The following is a 19868-nucleotide window of genomic DNA, read 5'->3' as shown; positions in this document are numbered from 1 at the left end:
GGGATTGAAAAATAACCACAATATTGTAAGCCACCTGCCAGCCAGCTGCTCCAAATAACAATACGATGTTTACAATAATTTTATTAAAGAGAATATAAAAGGCAGTTTAAAGTCCAACAAACCAGTTACAATATGACGCGATTTTCCCCCACAAAAAAACAACTCTGTAAATACACTAATACAGGCACGAGAGTTTCTGACAGAAACCTCTGGCAAAAAAATATGATCCAAGTTTAGTTCACAAGATAAAATGATGGCACTTCAACCACATAATTATTGGAACAGTAACTGAGAGAACTATAGCTGTAGATCAAAGAGCATGTTTTAGGGGTACTTTTTTAGGGAAACAACCAGCTCTTTTTCAGCTGAAAGATGGAAGCATGCAACAACACCTCTAGAGTGCCTCATCTCTGACCAAAATTATTAGCTTCCATCTTTTGCTCAACAAAAACCTTCATCACTAACTACCAAATAATGTTGAAACAACACAAATTCTACAAAGTAAGCATGTTTTAATCTAACCCATAAAGTCTCACAACAAATATGTTTCTTCAATAACAAAATATACAAGTAGCACAAAATTATAACAAATTTAAGTACTATTTTTACAAATTTCTTCTGAGGCACTAATTATGGCTGTAAGGCCACATTTCATATTAACGAAGTGGGATTTGAAACTTTGCATAGTGGAGAATACAACCCAAGGGTTGTGGTATCACCATGAGAATGAAATCCTTCTAAAGTTGGGGAAATTCTTAAAATGAGTTGTTCCACCATCAGTTATTTTCAGAACAACAACTCATAGAGAGATTTCACACCCCATGCACACAGTGTTACCGTAAAACCTTACTAGATAACTATTAAGTACATTTGTTTTACCAACCTTTGGAATTTTTGTAAATTTGTACAACAAAGAAAACTTCTTTATGTAATCCGAATACTACGTTACTAACACAACCACATAAATCTATCTAATAAATTTAAATACTAAACTATAAAGTAGAAAAACTTATTTATACTAAACAACTTTAATATCTCCCAGTGAACACACCAACAAGAAAGACATGGTTATTTCAGAAATGAAGAATACAATGTTATAAGAAAACCTTTCACACAAGTAAGAACATACAAACCTTGTGTGAAAAAACTCCAGTACAAAAGTAAAAAAGTATGAGTGGGTCTTCAGAGTTTTTCTTTTTAACTTTACAAGATACAAGGGTAATACAATTTTAACAAAATGCTTAGTTTATCTAACCCTGACTTGTATACAAAAGAAATAGTACTTATTGGGTTTTGGAAACAATCTGTAAAGGTGTATCACTTCCTTTAAAGCCATTGGACACTTTCGGTACAGAAAAAAAAAAAAAAATCACAGATTTACAAATAACTTTCGGGGTTTACAGAAGGTAATGATGAAAGACTTCTCTTGAAATATTATTCCATGAAATGCTTTACTTTTTGAGAAAACATTAGATCAATATCAATTCTCGATATCGAGAATTACGGATTTATTTTAAACACATGTCATGACACGGCGAAACAGGCGGAAACAAGGGTGGATTTTCCCGTTATTTCCTCCCTAATCCGATGACCGATTGAGCCTAAATTTTCACAGGTTTGTTATTTTATATAGAAGTTGTGATACACTAAGTGTGGACCTTGGACAATACTGTTTACCGAAAGTGTCCAATGGCTTAAAATACAATGTGTACATTTTCAATGTATTGGAATGTTATGAGCCCTGGCTGCCCTGTTGAATAGCTTTATTATTTTATTTCCTCAAAGAAAATAGGAAAGCAAGGTTAAAACACATGCCAAGTTAACAGTCAATTGACCATTGGAACTTCAATTGACACTCTTGCTTGTTGTCCCCTCCTCAAAAATATTTTGGTAATGTTGGGAAAGTATTTAAACCTTGCAATTCCATGTTCAAATGTAAAATATGTGTTTGTGATTTTAGAACTTGCATAGAAAAGTGACTTTTGATTGTAAACAATGTTAGTGAAATCTGTTAACAATTAATCTTAGTTAGAAAAGTTATAAAATATTTGTAAACGAAATTAACTTGACTAGTGGAGAAGAGTTCCACACAATAAAGAAATGACTTCTGTCATTTACAGCACCACAACGAAGAAACAGTTTTTTTGGAAGAACTTACAAAGCTATTATTTGCGATAGTATCTGTTCTACTTAGAATGTCAACATTTTGCATAGTTGATGTGGTTGTTTAACACATTCCACAAGAAATTTCCTTGTATAATTTGCAGCTTTTATTTCAGTTATACTTGAAAAGGAAGTTTTGTTCATTTTGTTTATCACCTACTACTCCTTGCTTCGAGTAGAAGAATCTTAAAACAAACCACAGTTAACAAACCTAGATCACATTCTTCATCAGGTGATGTGAGTTTTGTTTTATGTGCATCAAAGCTATGCAATGATCTCCCTTATCAACTCTGTACACTTGTCTCAACTCATCTCTTCAAACCTGCTTTTTAGCTCATTCCATTATTTTTTCATCTCCACATGAAATTCTGTCAACTCTTTTGTCTTAGTTTTTTTGGCCACTTTACTATAAGTGCCTCAGAATAGGCAACTAGAAAGGCAGCGCTCTATAAATGGCAGATGATTGATTGGACTGATTGATTGATCGATTGATTGATTGATTGATTGATTGATTGATTGCTTGATTGATTAATTTATTGGTTTATTGATTTATTGATTGATTGATTGATTGATTGATTGATTGATTGATTGATTGATTGATTGATTGATTGATTGATTGATTGATTGATTGATTGATTGATTGATACATTCAGAAAGTACAAACTTTGGTAAAATTTTTTCATTGCCTGAAGCGAAAAGGACCATGGGTCATTTCTGTTATGTGGCCATGGCTGATGCCAGATTCATATACATCTTGACCGGGCCTTATTTTGATGTTGCTGGATTGTGTAGATTGTGTAGGTTCAAAGTTCAAGGTTCAAGGTTCATGAATGACTATAGGAAGATGCCATGCTGTTAACCATACATCCTTGTCCAGACATAGAGGGTTTCATATCGTTGGATTTCCGCTTCTCTCTGTAATTAACCAGAATAATAATAATCAGTCAGTTATTAGATTTGTTCTCCACTTGTCACAAAAAAATAAACACAGCTTTAAAAAGCAATCGCACAACATTGGTAAACAGTTTTGTCCAAAGGCCCACACTTTGTGTATCACAACTTCTATATAAAATTCAAACCTGTGAAAATTTAGGCTCAATTGGTCATCGGATTCAGAGAAAATAATGGGAAAAACCACGCTTGTTTCCGCACGCTTCGCTGTGTCATGACATGTGTTTAAAATAAATCCGTAATTCTCGATATCGAGAATTAAATATTGTTTTAATGTTTTCTCAAAAAGGAAAGCATTTCATGGAATAATATTTCAAGGGAAGTCTTTCACTATTACCTTCTGTAAACCCTGTAAGTTATTTGTAAATCTGTGAGCTTTGTTCTGTTCAGAAAGTGTCCAATGGCTTTAACTGCTCATACAAAATATGACACAGGTAAATTATAATAGTTGCTTCTTACATAGCACACATATCTCTTTCATATTACATCAAACAGTGCAAGTGCCAATAACAGGGTTGTGAAAAGGAAACTACAAGAAATTTTCCATTTTAAATGTGGGAGGAAAATCCAAGAGAGGGGTAAGACACGTTATTAGGTTTGGACTGAAAACCTGATCCACATGCAAGGCTCTGGTCCAAGGTGGGATTTGAACCAGGGTCCACAGAGGTGAAAGGCAGGGAAAGAAACCACTGAGCCAACCTGATGCTAAATATCGTTAGACCAAGGCAACTATTAAATATTTTTATATATATTATCCCCTTCATCAGATATAATTTAGTTAATCCATAAACTTCCTCAGGTTCCTGGTAAACATATAACCTCAAACTGCTTATGGCGCTAAGGAGGTTAATATGACCCGTTATGCCCCTGGATAAAAGAACAAATTTGCTGATAAGTGTCATGACCAGGATTCGAACCCACACTCAGATTACTAGGCCATCAGGTTTTGAGTTTGATGCCTAGACCATTACTCGGCCAGGATACGCCGTACCACACAATTCAAATCTCTTCTCAAAACTTATCTAATGTCACAGGTTTTCAAGGACTAATTTTGCTGTGTCTGTTTTCTTTCTCTTGCAGCAAAAATTTTGGAAATGTGCGCATTACAAGTCTATATTATTATTCCTTATTTATAAACACCCTGGACAGTTTTTCACTTCCTATTGGTGGCTAGAGTGCGTCTTGTGGGGGTGTTTAAACAATTGATAAAGACACAGCTGAAGCTGTTTAAGTTCGCCTGGCTTCCCTTGTTGAGCGCACAAGCTAATGTACGCCAATTAAAGTTACATGCAACGCAATTCATAGGTATTAGTAACAGCGCCTAATATGTGTGTACACGCGATGAACACAGACAGATGGGCACAAAAGATTTTTACAAAAGTTTTTGAAAAATCGCAAACTTCACAAAATTTGCAAAAGAAACAGTGTCACATTGTCTATAATTGTGAGATTGTTTCGCTTTTTAACATAAGGGCATTTTTATGAATGGGGATAAAAGAGTCGTGACTCGTTCTTAAACGGCTGTTAAAGGCAGTGGACACTATTGGTAATTACTCAAAATAATTATTAGCATAGAACCTTTGTTGGTGATGAGTAATTGGGGAAAGTTGAGGGTTTAAAACATTTTGAAAAACGGCTCCCTCTGAAGTGCCTTAGTTTTCGAGAAAGAACTAATTTCAAGACCTCGGATTTAGAATTTAAGGTCTCGAAATCAACCATCTAAACGCACACAACTTCGTGTGATGTGTGTTTTTTTCTTTCATTATTATCTCGCAAGTTCAATGGCCGATTGAGCTCAAATTTTTACAGGTTTGTTTTCTTATGCATATGTTGAGGTACACCAACTGTGAAGGCTAGTCTTTGACAATTACCAATAGTGTCCACTAGGCCTGGGGGAATTATTCGAATATCCGGTTAATGGCGAATAGGTTTTCCTATCCGTAACCGCGAATGCCTTTTTTTTCTTAACCGGATATCCGCATAGGGAGCGAATAGCTATTTATAAACCGGATAGTTCTGTAATTACGACCAAGTAACCGGATATTCTTTAATATCCGAATATCCGCGGACGTCGGGCGACAACTGACATGAATGTTTTGTCTGAATCCTAATGAAACTTCTATTAAGACAGCATAAAACAGCATAAATTAAGTATTTAACTATGCTCACCTCCGTGAAAAGTCAAAACAATGACAATTCTGACGTAATTTGTTCAAAGATTACAAAAGTTTTCCTTCACGTAGAGTCATCCACAATCAAAAGAAAAAGCAAATCGCCATCTTTAAATTAGATCCGGTCATTTTTATGAATGAACCGAGTGACACTGTCTAAAACTAATATCAATCCGCCCAGAAGATCTCATTCACAAAGAACAGCGCCCTCTAGCGACAAAAAAAAATATATTTTGTTAATATTTTTTGTTTTATATTTTTTTTATAGCGCCCTCTAGCGGCGAAAAAAACTATTCGAATATCCGGTTAATTTCGGATAGTTGGCCAGCGGTATCCGAATAACAAAATTTCACTATTCGCCCAGCACTAGTGTCCACTGCCTTTAAAAACCTTGCAGGGTGGTGGCCGTGTGATAAAAGCCCTTGCCTTCGGCTCGGGCCTTTATCACACGTCCACGACCCTGTCGGTTTTACAGCTCGTGGCTTTATCGCACTGCAACCACCCTGCACGGCCGTTTAAAAACTCGCCGTCTACTCTTTTATTCCCTTATTTACTAAACACTGTAAAGATATTCCAGCTGGACACTCATCACCATCAAGACCAAAACTAGGGCATTCAGTGTACAGCTTTCAGTAAACTTGGGATTCCAATGTTTTACCTCAAATCAGCAACTCTCCTTTGCCACATCAGAAGTTCTCTCTCCAATCTCAGGCTGTATTCTTGTTCTCGTCGCAGCTCATTGGCCAAGTACAGAGATGAACGTACCGAGGTTTTCAACTGCTCAATGTAGTTAAAGGCTGTAAACAAATGAAAATGAACGAGAAAGCTTGTAACTTTTGAGACAAGAAAAACATTTTTTAGTCACCAGTGTGAAAGTTGATGGTCAAATCTGAAATCAACTCAAAGCAAAGAAATTAGCTGACTAATTGTTTAACTTTATTCAAAGAAACAATAGTTATATAAAAATAATATAAACAATTGTTGAAAAGAGTTCGTTTTTACCATAGGATGGCTGGGGCATCCTTGGTTTATGGTTGGGTTGTCCCTAAGGTCCACCAAGAACTTAAATTTTAAGACTAAAAGGGACACGTTGCCTTGGATCGGGCGATTTGGTCCATGAAAAGCGTTTCAAACCATTTGTTAAAAATTGCATATGGTTAGAAAGATGTTTTAAGAGTAGAATATATTGATCCAACAAATATGCCTCGAAATTGCATGGTTTTCCTTATACGTTGGAATTTGCAACGTCAAAGTTTTTTTCGGTTGAAATTGTTCAATTCCTGCAAAACACTCAATGCAAAACTGCCCTGTGTTGTCAAAATTCACTTCCCATTCGCATTCGCTGGAAGTACATGTTTACACCAGGCTTATGAGGAAACACTGTCAACGTACTGTTTTTGAGAATAACATTCCTTGAGAATGGCGTACGGCCCTCAATATCCTGCAACCCTGGCACCATCATCCTTAAATTAGAATACTGCTGCTGAAGATCCTGACGCCGTTTCTTCTCAACAAGCTTTTTGCCATCTTTCCTAACTTTGACCTACATGAAAAATAATTGAAAGAATATTTGTAAGTCACCTACACCCCACAGTTGAAACAAACAAGGGTTAGGGTTGTGATGGTCTTGACAAAAAGCCAGTGGTAAGAACTCGGCTAGCTTTGAGCTAAAGCAGGTCAAAGGTTGAAGGTCAATGTGATAGCCATTTGCAATGAACTGTTTATGTCAAATCTGACAACACAGAATCTTTAACTAAGGATATGAAACTTCACAACATTTAAAACCAGCTCTTCACGCCCTCAATAGTTATCTCTGACTAAAGGAGAAAACCAAGAGTGATGAGTCGCCGGTCTGATGAAGCCTTGTGTGTTGTGGTGGATTGCACTGTAAAGTGACAATTTGTTTTCATTCATGAACTGGAATTGTTCAAATGAACACCTTTACTGAAGATGAATGGAGTTCAATAAATCTAGCAGTAGCGAACAGGTCTCAATGTTGTTGGATGGATGTGATTATCACAACCTATGATAAGGAACACAGAGTGTTAAGATTATCACAACACCCTCACTACAACATGGTTTAAGGAGTGAATTAAGGCCCAGTGAACAGGGGTAATAATGTGAAGCGCTTTGGGACGCCCTCCGGGTGTGACAAGCGCTATATATAAAAACTGGCTATTATTATTATAGTTATCATGTAGTTACTGGAAGTTTAATAACTCAGGCCTGATACTCTCTGGTCATTGCCTCGGTGCCCCATGAAGTTCCAATCAAATTTCAGTTTCCCCATCTGAAGCCCCCTTTAGTAAGGAGGAAATGCCTTGCTTGGTGCCCTTTCAAAACGATAGACCAAGTCTGACTGTTAATTTATTTTCGGACCTTTAACTTTCCATAGAACTCCTCATCTTGGTAATTTTCCGGTGAAAACTGGGAATCCTTATCGCTGCTTGAGGTCGAAGGTGAGTACAAGAGAAGATCATCTATGATGGCCGGACTTCCATTGCGGTTGTTATTGCTGTCACATCTCAATTGGGTGGCATCGTAGCTTTCATTTGCGATTCCGCCACGACTAACTGGCAATCGTACTAAATCTGAGTCCATTGTTCTCTCCCCAATGTTCCTTTCCAACTGTTGTTGTCATCTTTTCTTAAAGGCTGGGCAGCAGACGCCACTTTGCATTTTGTGAGGATGAGGATTCAGTGCCTGACGGCACTTTTAGAAGACACATCATTGTTTGAGCTGTAAGTTGGATTCTCTTCTTGTATCTGAGGGAAAAGGACAGCTGTTGTTAAATAAAAATTGCAAAAATCATAATCATTGATCCTTCAGACAGTTATATAACAAAGGGGTCTGATACTACATGTTTACATATTTTTAAAACACCTTTAAAAGTCGCATGTACCCAACGTATTCTTATCGCACAGGTCAATATCATATTAACAGTAAACTTCCACTGTTAAAACTTTGTTTTGTTTTGGGAACACCGATAATATGTCAACAAAATAGTTACAATTTGTACACTCCGTGGCGAGGTCAGAGACTGAGAGCTTCTACCCTCACCAAAATGTTGAAAAAATTGTTATAATTTGTAAACGCTGCGGCGAGGTTGAAGACGGATCTCTTTGACCCTCGCCCGTTATTAGTTACAATTTGTACACTCCGTGGCGAGGTCAGAGACTGAGAGCTTCTACCCTCACCAAAATGTTGAAAAAATTGTTATAATTTGTAAACGCTGCGGCGAGGTTGAAGACGGATCTCTTTGACCCTCGCCCGTTATTAACTAGATTTTATTTTTTAACACACATGCATGGATTGGTCCACCACTAGCCCACCTTGTTGAGCTATAAATGGCTCTCTTTTAACATCTGTCTCATCACAGTCGCCTGGAGAGTGGTGGGCTGTAAAGTGTAATAATGGCGACTGTGATGAGACAGATGTAAAACAAAAGAGAGCCATGAAATGAATGATTTACAACTCAACATATAAAAGCCTTGTTGTTGTAGGAAGGGACAAAATTAAAGAAAGATAATAGATTTCCAACTTTTTTGTTTTTATAGTACCCCCCCCCCTACCAAACCATGGAGGTTATCGTATAGCCATGCCTCCATACCATAGTCTATAGATGGAGGCTCCATCCATAGAGCTTGCTCTATGGTCTGCCGTCAACTTCACAAAGAGTTAGGACTCTGCAGCCGATTTCACGAAACGCTAGGATTATTCCTAACTCGAGTAACCCGTCCTAACTTAGGATGGGTTTAATAATGCGTCCTACGTATTTGGATACGGAACTGAACCCGTCCTAAGCCCTAAGATTTATCCTAAGTTAGGAAGAGTTTGGACTTGGTGAAATCGACGGCTGGATTTGTCTTATCTCGAGTTTAGGACGAGTAACTCGTCCTAACTTAGGATTAATCTTAAGGTCTGCATGCTACAGTACAGTGCAGGGTTGGGAATCGTCCTATGTCCTAAGATTAGTCTTAAAAGTTAGGAAGAGTTTTGTGAAATCGACGGTTGGACTCGGAGAAATGAGATATTCGTTGGAATCAAGTTGCAGTGTTCCCCACTTTGTAACTGTCGGGCTCGAAGATGACCCATGTCTATGAAAGATTATCGCAACAACACTACATCATGATCATGGAGGAAGGAAGGAACATTTTCAACTTATTCCGTTCAAAACTTCACAAAGTCACAAGTGACAAAAACAAAAGCCAAAGAAAGGGAAAATCCTCTCTTGTCTCATCCCGTCAAATATCTCAACACAAAAATGTGATCCTACCTCCATGGTGAAATCAATCAATTAATTATCATCTTTTTCCAATCATCACCTTTACACTTACCATGCACTTTTATTACAAAGTTTACCAAGCTGGACTCAAAAGGAGGAACACATGTACAAACTTGTTGATTGTTGATGATGATCGATTTGATATAAAAAAACAACCAGCGAATAAAACATAAATCGTAGTGCACTCTGGGTAGATGTCATGAATCATTCATGAGGTTGGGCGATGTCGTCATTTCATTGGTGGAAGAAGATTACGACATAACTCAATCTATTTTTAGATCTTCACAGCCGCGCGTATAAAATGGTGGACTTTCTTCAAAGTGCCCCATGGAAACACCAATTTTGACTGGGACAGACCTGCGGAAATCATATCGTGAGTGTGACTGAAGATTTCTTGTAAATTTATCTCAAGATAGATGACATTCTTGTATAATGTTAAAAGAAAAACTGGAAATAATTTATATTAAAATTGTCATTTCTCTGATAACTGGGTGGTTGTTTTCGAAGCACATCCTGTGTTTTAACATTACTGAATCCCATTCACCAGTTATGATATGGATGATTTTTACGTGTTTACAAAGCCAAAAAGACCATTTCCTTTTTCTTGCTTTTAAGTTTTGTTTTAGACCAACCAAGTCGTCCGTAATTGTGAATGTTAAGGGTTACTTTCGTTTTTAAATTTGCTCCTAACTAACAGTTTTTATCAATGACAATATATAATTAATTAAATAGGCCTAATTAACAAATAGGCCTAAGCCCTAAGCCTAACATCAATTATTCAATTAGCTTTATTTATGAATATGATTTATTAATCATTAATAAACAATACTTATAGTTAATAAACTCTTCTTTCTCTTGTTGTTTTAATAATAGTATTATAGAAACATCAAGAGAAATAAGAGTTCAAATGGGCCTAATTTGATGGGTCTGCTTACCGTAAGCACAGAATCGGCGCTTACGGAAGCAGGGAATTCTGTGCTTACAGCAAGCGTATTTCATGCCTATTTCATTTGGCTTCAGCACGTATGTAAAACTCCAAGTTACTAGGCATTCTATGCTTACAGGGCTAGCGCAGAAATTCGACGCTTGAACGTATTAGCGCAGAATTCGGTTCCTACTACTTGCCGTCATGTCACTGTCAACTCGCCGTCAACTCCTCCAATACAGATTTAAAATCCACCATACATGTAGATGCATAGAATTGTTAAGTGATCGCTAAAAGATCATTTTCGGTATAAAAATTTAGTTTTTTCTCGTGAAAAATTATCTCTAAGCAGCAAAACCGTTGGCCAACATGGACAACAGAGGGCGCTTTCCAGCATATGGAATAGTCTTGGCTCAAGATGTCAATGATCGATACCGCATAGTGTATTTATTATGTACTGCACATTGTGTAAATTGATCGCTGACGTCTTGGGTCAAGACTAAGTTGACGGTGGGATGACGGCACAATCGAGCAGGACCGCAGAATTCAGCTGTAGTGTAAGCAGAGCCATGAAATTGGGACCAGCAATCTACATACATATGTACATGTATCTAGCTTAATTCTTTTGAATTAAAAGAAATTTACAAATATTGTGCATTTTTTTCTACCCAATTAATGATATTTTCAGTTTTGTTTTGGGGTAATACTGTATTTAGTACCAAGTGAAATTGATTCGCCCCGCACTCATGACATCACTGTTGCGTAAAGTACCCAGCTCTTAGACAATGGACAAACATGCCACACACAATCACTCACTGCATCATCGACGTGCTAAAACTGCATTAGGGGGCTGCCTAGGCTAGGGTAGGGGTACTCGTGGAGACGATAGCCGAACGAACCTCATACTGTAGTTCTAGGAGTAGGGTAGAGGGTAGCCCTCTGTGCTGTCTACAGATTCAGAGTCCTGCATACATGTATTAGGGCCGGTTTCTTCATAACTCAACAAATCAAAGCCACTAATTTCAACAGATTCACATTCAATGGCAGCATTTATTTTTCTACGGTGGGTTTTTGTCGTCATATATTTCTCACAAATCCATAATTTTCGTGAAATAATGCAGCTCCCAGAGTCCCAACGTTAAAGAAATTCCCGTTTTGATCGTATCCTCACAGTGTTGTCTGCTGCCGTGCGTACATTCGCGTGTAACAAGACAGACACTTATGTAATCTTGACTGCTCAGCGTTAACACGCAAACGCAACGCAAGATATGCGCGTCGTGTGTCTTGCGTATACATGGCAGACTGTGAGATTACGCAGAAATTTTACCCTTTTGTTAGAGATCCGGGTATTTGGCTTTTATTTTTAGCAACAGTCTGCGAGTCTTTTGATTGTTGGCAAGATTGCAAATTTTTAGGGCTAAAAAAGGTTCACATATATACGTACATGTAGTGGAGGCTTGCGATGAACTAGGCATGATTAACCATGAATGGGTCAAAATTTTACGGATTTCACTGTTATCACACAAGGGGACCTTCATACTTTACAATAGAAACAAAATCCGTAAATAAAAGGTCTAGTGTAAACCTTGTTCTGTTTGGATATTGGTACAGCCACTTTCAGTTTACAACATATCGCCCTCTTTTGATGCGCACTCAATTAGCTGACATTAGGTTTTAACTGTCTCAAAATTTTAACCCTCACTGCATAGCATGCACTTCTGGTTCCAGTCTGTTTGAGCCATTTCGTTTTTCTTGAATTTCTTTCATTTTATTGTGACAAGCAATGTGCTTGAAAATGAGATTTTTAAGCATGTCTTAATAATATTTTAATAATATTCATCCTGTTTCAGATTTGACTTGTTGACCCAGAGATAGACTTCACAATGCAGCAAGCAGCAGCAAAGAATGCCATGGCGTTCAAATCAAAATGTCTGGATGTGAACTTTGACCTTGAGAACTCTGAATACAAAGCCATCCAGAACATTGGAACAGGTCAGTACAACTTCTATGAAATCATCCCTGAAGGAGAAAAAGCAGGGGCTGGCTTGAAATTTGTTATTAAAGGCAGTGGACACTATTGGTAATTACTCAAAATAATAATTAGCACAAAACCTTACAATTTGGTAACAAGTAATGGGGGAAAGGTTGATCATTGTGTGAGAAACGGCTCCCTCTGAAGTGAAGTGGTTCTTTTCAGAACCACCCCAACTCATTTAGAGATTACTATTACATGGTGTTACCGCAAACTCTTCTATATATCATTGAAATGTTTTTTTGTTGTTTTATTTTGTTGTTTTTTTCAAGAGCACTTGGGTTCCCTTAAAAATGGTAATGAATTAAATATTGCTAATTAATTTTCATACATTGTACTTTTTACAAAAAGTGCACATTCCATTTGATTTGATAATTCATCCTGTCATTTTTCACTAGCATTGAAACAAGTCAAGTGGCATTTTTACACCCAGTTTACCTTGAATTTAAAACAGTCTTTATTATCTATGCTAGATTTTAAAGTCTTTTGAAACTGTTCTTCTTACCACAGGTGCATATGGAGTTGTTTGTTCAGCCGCACACAAGAAAAACTCTGAGAAGGTAGCCATTAAGAAAATACCAAATGCCTTTGAGGAACTCACAACAGCCAAGAGAACCTACCGGGAACTGAAGATTATGCGGCACTTCCGTCATGAGAACGTTATCGGAATCCGAGAGATTCTAATGCCAAGAGAACCATTGAATGATTTCAAGGATGTGTATGTGGTTCTTGATTTGATGGAGAGCGATCTTCATCAGATTATCCACTCTCAGCAGTCAGTCAGCATGGAGCATATTCGCTATTTCCTCTACCAGATCCTCAGAGGGCTGAAGTATATCCACTCCGCCAATGTCGTCCACCGTGATCTAAAACCCAGTAACCTTTTAGTGAACGAGAACTGTGAATTGAAGATTGGAGATTTCGGAATGGCTAGGGGGCTGTCAGGTAATGTTGACTCCAAACGCAAGATGTTTATGACTGTATACGTTGCCACACGTTGGTATCGTGCGCCAGAGTTACTGTTTTCAAATGATGACTACTCGTATGCAATAGATATGTGGTCAGTAGGTTGCATCTTTGCTGAGATGCTGGGCCGTCGACAGATCTTTCCAGGAAGAAATCCTATGCATCAGTTGACTCTCATCATCGAGGTGCTCGGTATGCCGCCAGACAAACTGCTCCGATCGTCAAACAGTGATCAGATCTTCAATTTCTTCCATCGGAATTTCGGTGGTAGAAGATGCGTCAATCTGAGAGAGAAATACCCGAAGGTTGATGATAATGGATTGGACTTGTTATCTAAGATGTTAGTCTTCAACCCGGAGGACCGAATCTCAGTCACTGACGCCCTCGCTCATCCTTTTCTTTCCAAATATCACGATCCGGAGGATGAGCCGAATTGTTATCCTGTGTTTGATTTTTCTTTTGAGCAAGATGATCTAAATGCCCAGCAGATGAGGCAGAATGTTGGCAAGATGATCTTGAAGTACCAGAGAACCAAACTCTTTGCCGGAAAGAAATTTCCCAGCTCTGCTCCTATCTTGAAACCATCAACTGCAGTTCCTGTCACTTCTGCAGCTAGACAGGAAACCAAAGGAGCTACTGCACAAACAGTCACCGCATCGATTGATCCTGCCAAAAACTTGCCAACTGCCAATCGTGAAGAGAGCATTCCACATTCAGAAACCAAAAGTTCACCTGAAGAAGTTGTCTTCAAAGTTCCGTCCCGCCCTGTTGATGAAAAGAAGGTTGTAGCCTCTGAATCAAATTCAGACAAAGATTCTCTTTCGTCAGTGGAGACTTTAACTGTCGTGGCAATGCCTTCCTTGTCAGTCACAGAAGATGTCGATATGAAAAGTGCAAGAAGCTCAGCACAAAACAGTGCAATCGCTAAAACACAAGAACTTTCAGGAGATGCATCAACGCTTGAGCATCTGACTGCTCCTTCCATCCCAAGAAGCTCAGGAGATGTTGAGATGAAAAGCGCCCACGGTGAGGCGAAACAACCTCTAACTGAGTCTAGTATCAGACCCTCCAATACCAGCTCATCAGAGTCTCTGGACATTGATATGAAGAGTGCAAGAGGTCAGCAAGAAGAGACTGGTTCCGTGGCAGATTCTTCACGGATAGCTGCACCAGTTGAAGAAGCTGTCAGCAAATCTGTAGAGCAGGCTCTGGTTTATGAAAACGCAGGACAGAAAACAATTTCAGATGACACCAAGAAACTCATCAAAGCTGCCCTGCTGAACTCTGCTTTGAAGAACAAAATGAGAAAAGGTGAGAATTTATTGTTTTTGCTCTGTGTCACTCTGCAGAATGAACATGAAGTCGTAAAGTGTGATTTCTTCTTCTTGACCCATTTTCTTGAACATGTTTTTTATCTCTGCTGATGTACGTGTTATGTAAAGATGATTTAACACCTTGTAACCATTCACGTAATTTAGCTGTACTCCAATCACACAGAGCTGCAAACTCTCCCTGATTCTACAAAAAGAAGATAACCTATTCCAAATGTTTTGATGAACACATTTGGAAAATCCCCCTGATTATGGGAACTTTTCCCCTTTAATTTGATTGTAGTTCTAAATATCTCTCTGATTGTTCGTTGTACAAAATCTTCCTGATTGTGAGATGCAACAGTTGGCAGCTTTTTCATGTCATCTTGAGTTCTTAGAATCAAAATTTTTGGCAAGACGTATGATCCATTTTGTTGCAATCATTCCTGAAGTGTTGACATAAACATTCAGTGCTTTGTAATTCTTGCTAAAACTTGTTGGATCAGAAAGTCTGTTCTATGTGGTATATGTACTGTATGTGAAGCTGCTGTGTATTAAGAAAGTGTCAGCTTTTGTCATCTTGCCATTTGTTAATCTCCTGAAGTTTAAACTCTATCAGAGTATTTCTCTGAGCCTCAAAAAGATAAACACTCTACTAGGGTCAAAACGTTGGGCTATTACAGTACCTATTATTTTTTGCATCCTTTTTCCATAGCACTAACCTTTTCTTTTGTCATCTTATTTGATTGTGTTGTTTTGTTATTCTTACACTGTGTGTATATAAATTTTCAATTCTATAATTATGTTAAATTTGTATTTTAACATCCTGTTAATTAGGCCAAACAAATAAATATTTGTGGTCGTTTAAAATGCTAGAAAAGGTATATTTGAAGAAATATTTTTAAGTACTAAAAATATGAAGTGGAGTCTTTTTTTAAATGAATCAGATTAAAAAACTTGTTTAGTTAAATCTTTAACTATCGTAATATTTAAGAGTCTAAACATGCAGCCAGGAAACTTGTAAAGTCATGTATACAATTTGTACGCTTGATAGGGTGTGATTAGCCAGTCAGATAACAGGAAACAAACAGTTGTTTTTGGCAAGCCATACAAGACCAAAAACCCAGACTCAGGATATGTTGGTTTTAAAATCTAAGTTTACCAATAGATTTTCAGTTTGTCATATATTGTGATTTCTGATATATTTTTTATTAACAACTTTCAGATTCCGAGGGCGAGAAAGGTGGAGGTAAGATGCCAATAACTGCCTTGGCACGCCAGCGAGAACGTGAACAGAAAAGACGCCAGAAGCTCCGTCGATCTCAGGAGCGACAGAAGAAAGGGAAGGGGAAGGGTAAGAAGAATGCACAAAACGATGATGAAGCCAAGTCTGTCTTGCTTACCGAAGAAGACAGGAGTATGCTAGAGAGATGGAACAAGATGCAGGGTAAAAACAAGGAGCAAGAGTCCAACGTAGATGTCATGGATGCTCCACAGAGTAATGCAGAACCTTCATTGATTGTGACCGAACCAGGGAAGGATTCCAACACTCATGTTGACTCCAATAATGCTGCGAGCTCTGTAGGGGTTTTCCAGAGTGCCCAACTTCCACAGGAGCCCCTCTCCAATGAAGTGACGCAGCTTTGTAAGGAACAAGATGCAGCCCAAAGTGGGATGGTCTCTAAGGGAGAAATCCAGTCTCAAAGAGAAATGGATACAAATAGCTTACTGTCCCAACCTCAGAACACTCACTTAGTGTCCAGTTACAGTGGTACATTCCCATCATCGTCATTTTCTCTCCCTACGTCATCGCAAGGGCAACGCCATCAGCAGACGTCTTACAAGATGCAGTCTTTGGCTGGATCAGGGAACTTCACCGTTGGAGGTACAACACCTTTCTTCAGCCAATCTCTCGCTTGTAACCCTACCCAGGTTCCGTACACGAGGAGCGAAGGGAATAACTCTAACAATGTGAACACAAGAGATCAACCACACTCATCAGCTGTTGAAGCACTGTCGAGTAAAACCTCCATGTCCACCAGTAGTTTAACTACTCAATACCTTAGTGGATGTCCACCAGCAATGACGTCACCCTCCCAGGCCAGTAAGATGGACAATAGCTTCCAGCAGTATCGATCACGCCACTACTCAGATCGGGAGACTCCATCACCACCTCACAACATTCAGCAGTCTCCTCCAGCTTATGAAGATGCCATGAAATCAAAGTATACAACAAGTTATACGAGCCCAACAGGTTAGTTGCCCATTTATTTTATCTTCGTTTTTACCAAACCTAAAAATAGAGCTCCGCGTAGCGGCGACTTTTGGTATAAACCCATCTGTATAATGTACACTGTACGAGTGTTATCACATCGCAAGACACGATGCCCCCATAGACCATCCGCATGTGGAGGCCATCAGCATGCGGATAGTGGTATGCCTGCGGATGACTTGTGCACAGTATTCGTACGGCAGGCATTGAGCAATGTGACAGTGTCATACGGGGTTGGTCGTGCGTCATGATTACACACACTACGCACAGTGTATACGGGTTGGTTTACAAACGGCGTCTTTTCGGAGTGAATAATGTGACTGCCTTGAGCAAGGCTAAGTACAACCATGTAATAATTCTCTTTTTAGGGAGTGGTTCTAACAAAGAGCTGGTTTGGTTATGAACGTCTTCAGGAGAAAGCCCTTTAAGAGCCAACACTCCCTCAAAAGAGAATAAACACATGGTTGTGTACCAGCAAGTTATGAATCATCTATAGTTTATTCTCAGCAAAATACATGTTAAAAAGGAACAAATTTACTGACATGGTGTTACACAAACTGAAATTGACGCATCGTACAATTTTTGTTTTAACAGGAACGCAAACAAGCTATCCTTACAAACACAACACCCACTACTTGAGCAACAACCGGCAGACTCTAATGACTCAAGCTCTCCAGCCAAACCCTCGCACCGCCACCTCCCCTCCAGAGCTAGCTCATGTTATCCACCAGCTATCTAAGTCAGCTATGGAAGACAGTCTACCACCAATCCTTCAAGTTACACCTAAGGGGAATGGAACAGGGTACGGACTCAGCCTGGATATTGAAGATTGGTTTGAGGAGAATTCTTTAGGTTCTCCACGAGGAGCAAGGTAACGAATGAGGATTAAAACCCATTTTGTCATTCTATCCTATCATATCAGATTATTCAGTTTATTCATTGTATAATTTTCATTGTATTCTGTATTAGTCTTTTGTTGTATACGTAAGTTTGTGTTTTGTTCTGCGCCTCGGAATCGGGTCTTGTACACTAACACTAGATAGATGGCGCATTATAGATGCATTATTATTATTATTATTATTATTATTATTATTATTATTATTATTATTATATCTAAATACTAACCATCCACAACCCAATCAATTTTATTACATGTACATATTTTGTTAGACTTCAAGGGCTTCGGTACGCTTTGTAACACAAAACACAATGTCCTCAGATTTACATTAAACTTACAGGGTTTCAAGATAATGTTGGTAGAAAGCTTTCCTTACAATTTAATTTGTCGAGGTGCTGTAGTTTTTGAGAAAAGCATAAAACATTTTCACAAAAATAATTATTTTAGCATCGACATTGTGTTTACCTGTTCTGGTGTTAAGTAACCTCCAGATGAGCAAACCCAGGCACTATTTTTCCATACAAATTCATTCAAAATTGTATGTGAAATTGGCCCCAGGACCAGGTTTGCCACAAACATAGAAACTGTCAGTTTGAGGAATTCAAATTCATGCAGAAAGGTGTGCCATGGCAAGTCATTGTACCAGACATTATTCAAATCTAACTTGCAAGTGGCTTTTTGTACAAAGGACTGCATTTATGAGCAAGTAACTTATAAGTAAACTTACTAAACTGATGATGCTTTATTCTGTTTTTCAGTAAGTTGGATTCTGGGCCACTGTCTGCATCGCTGCTCTCTGATTGGTTAGAAGTCCGTGACATGAATGTGGATGACATGATGGCCGTACAGCAGGAGTTGGGTTTAACATCGCCCTTTAACCTCTCCGATATTCCTGGACTTGCTGATTCGCCCAAGAACAAGGATAGGGTTTAAGACGACTGCTCTGAAGGTTTTTTTAATATTTTTTTGTATGCATGTTCGCCCAAAACAAGGTTCAAAGCCACTCTTGGTAAAGGGACTACTAGAAGACAAAATACTCAATGTGAAAAGAAATAAGGGAGCTGAATGTAGGAATTGATATTCCTCTTAAAACAGTCAAGATTGTAAGATGGAGGAAAACATGCACCAAGCCAAGAGTTCCAAAGAGATGCAGTATGTGGAATAAAGCTGTTGGAATGGCTCATCGTTCTACATCTCAGCAAATGCAATACATACATTTATAGAGCGCTTTACTCATCAAAGATGGATACACATCGCTAAAAGGTATGTAGAAAATTAACCAAAGAATACAGTTAAACATGTAGGTCATTAAAGGAACACGTTGCCTTGGATCGGACGAGTTGGTCTATTAAAAGCGTTTGAAACCGTTTTTTATGAAATGCATATGGTTAGAAAGATGTTTTAAAAGTAGAATATAATGATCCACACAAGTATCACTCGAAATTGCACGGTTTTCCTTTTACGTCGCGAACTATCACGGTCGGTCATTTAGTGGAGTCAAAATTTTGACTCCCATAAATGGCCGACCGTGTTAGTCGACAGGGTAAAAAGAAAACCACGCAATTTCGAGGCATATTTGTGTAGATCATTGTATTGTACTTTTACAATATCTTTCTAACCATATACATTTTACAACAAACGGTTACAGAACGCTTTTCAAAGACCAACTCGACCGATCCAAGGCAACGTGTTCCTTTAAGTAGGATTTGAAACTTGGCACGGTGGGGTTATAATCAGGTAGGGTATGTGGTAGCACCACCATGTGTTAGTCTCTTTTGCGTAGAGTTGGTTCTCAGAAGCACTGATATTTTATAACTCAACATTTCAGTATGCTATGATCATCTTCACGAAGACGAGCAGAGAATACTAATCACAATGCTGATCAGAGCATACTG

General features: G+C 38.4%; 2 protein-coding genes across 2 annotated transcripts; one reads left to right on the top strand and one right to left on the bottom strand.

The window, feature by feature from the left end:
- Positions 1-512: 512 nt before the first annotated feature.
- Positions 513-9733, bottom strand: LOC139939094 (uncharacterized). Its single transcript, XM_071934831.1, has 5 exons — positions 9623-9733; positions 7665-8050; positions 6678-6828; positions 5944-6082; positions 513-3078 (listed from the first exon to the last, which is right to left on the bottom strand). The coding sequence occupies exons 2-5, from the start codon at positions 7884-7886 to the stop codon at positions 2988-2990; spliced, it is 603 nt and encodes a 200-aa protein (XP_071790932.1). The 5' UTR covers positions 7887-8050; positions 9623-9733; the 3' UTR covers positions 513-2987.
- A 124-nt stretch (positions 9734-9857) lies between these two features.
- Positions 9858-19347, top strand: LOC139939086 (uncharacterized). Its single transcript, XM_071934820.1, has 6 exons — positions 9858-9943; positions 12346-12487; positions 13038-14804; positions 16029-17057; positions 17670-17946; positions 18732-19347. The coding sequence occupies exons 2-6, from the start codon at positions 12379-12381 to the stop codon at positions 18904-18906; spliced, it is 3357 nt and encodes a 1118-aa protein (XP_071790921.1). The 5' UTR covers positions 9858-9943; positions 12346-12378; the 3' UTR covers positions 18907-19347.
- The last annotated feature ends 521 nt before the right edge of the window (positions 19348-19868 follow it).

This window comes from Asterias amurensis, chromosome 6 (assembly GCF_032118995.1).
Source record: "Asterias amurensis chromosome 6, ASM3211899v1".
Lineage (NCBI taxonomy): Eukaryota > Metazoa > Echinodermata > Asteroidea > Forcipulatida > Asteriidae > Asterias > Asterias amurensis.
The sequence above is the reverse complement of the archived record's forward strand: the minus strand, read 5'-3'. Positions and strand labels throughout refer to the sequence as shown.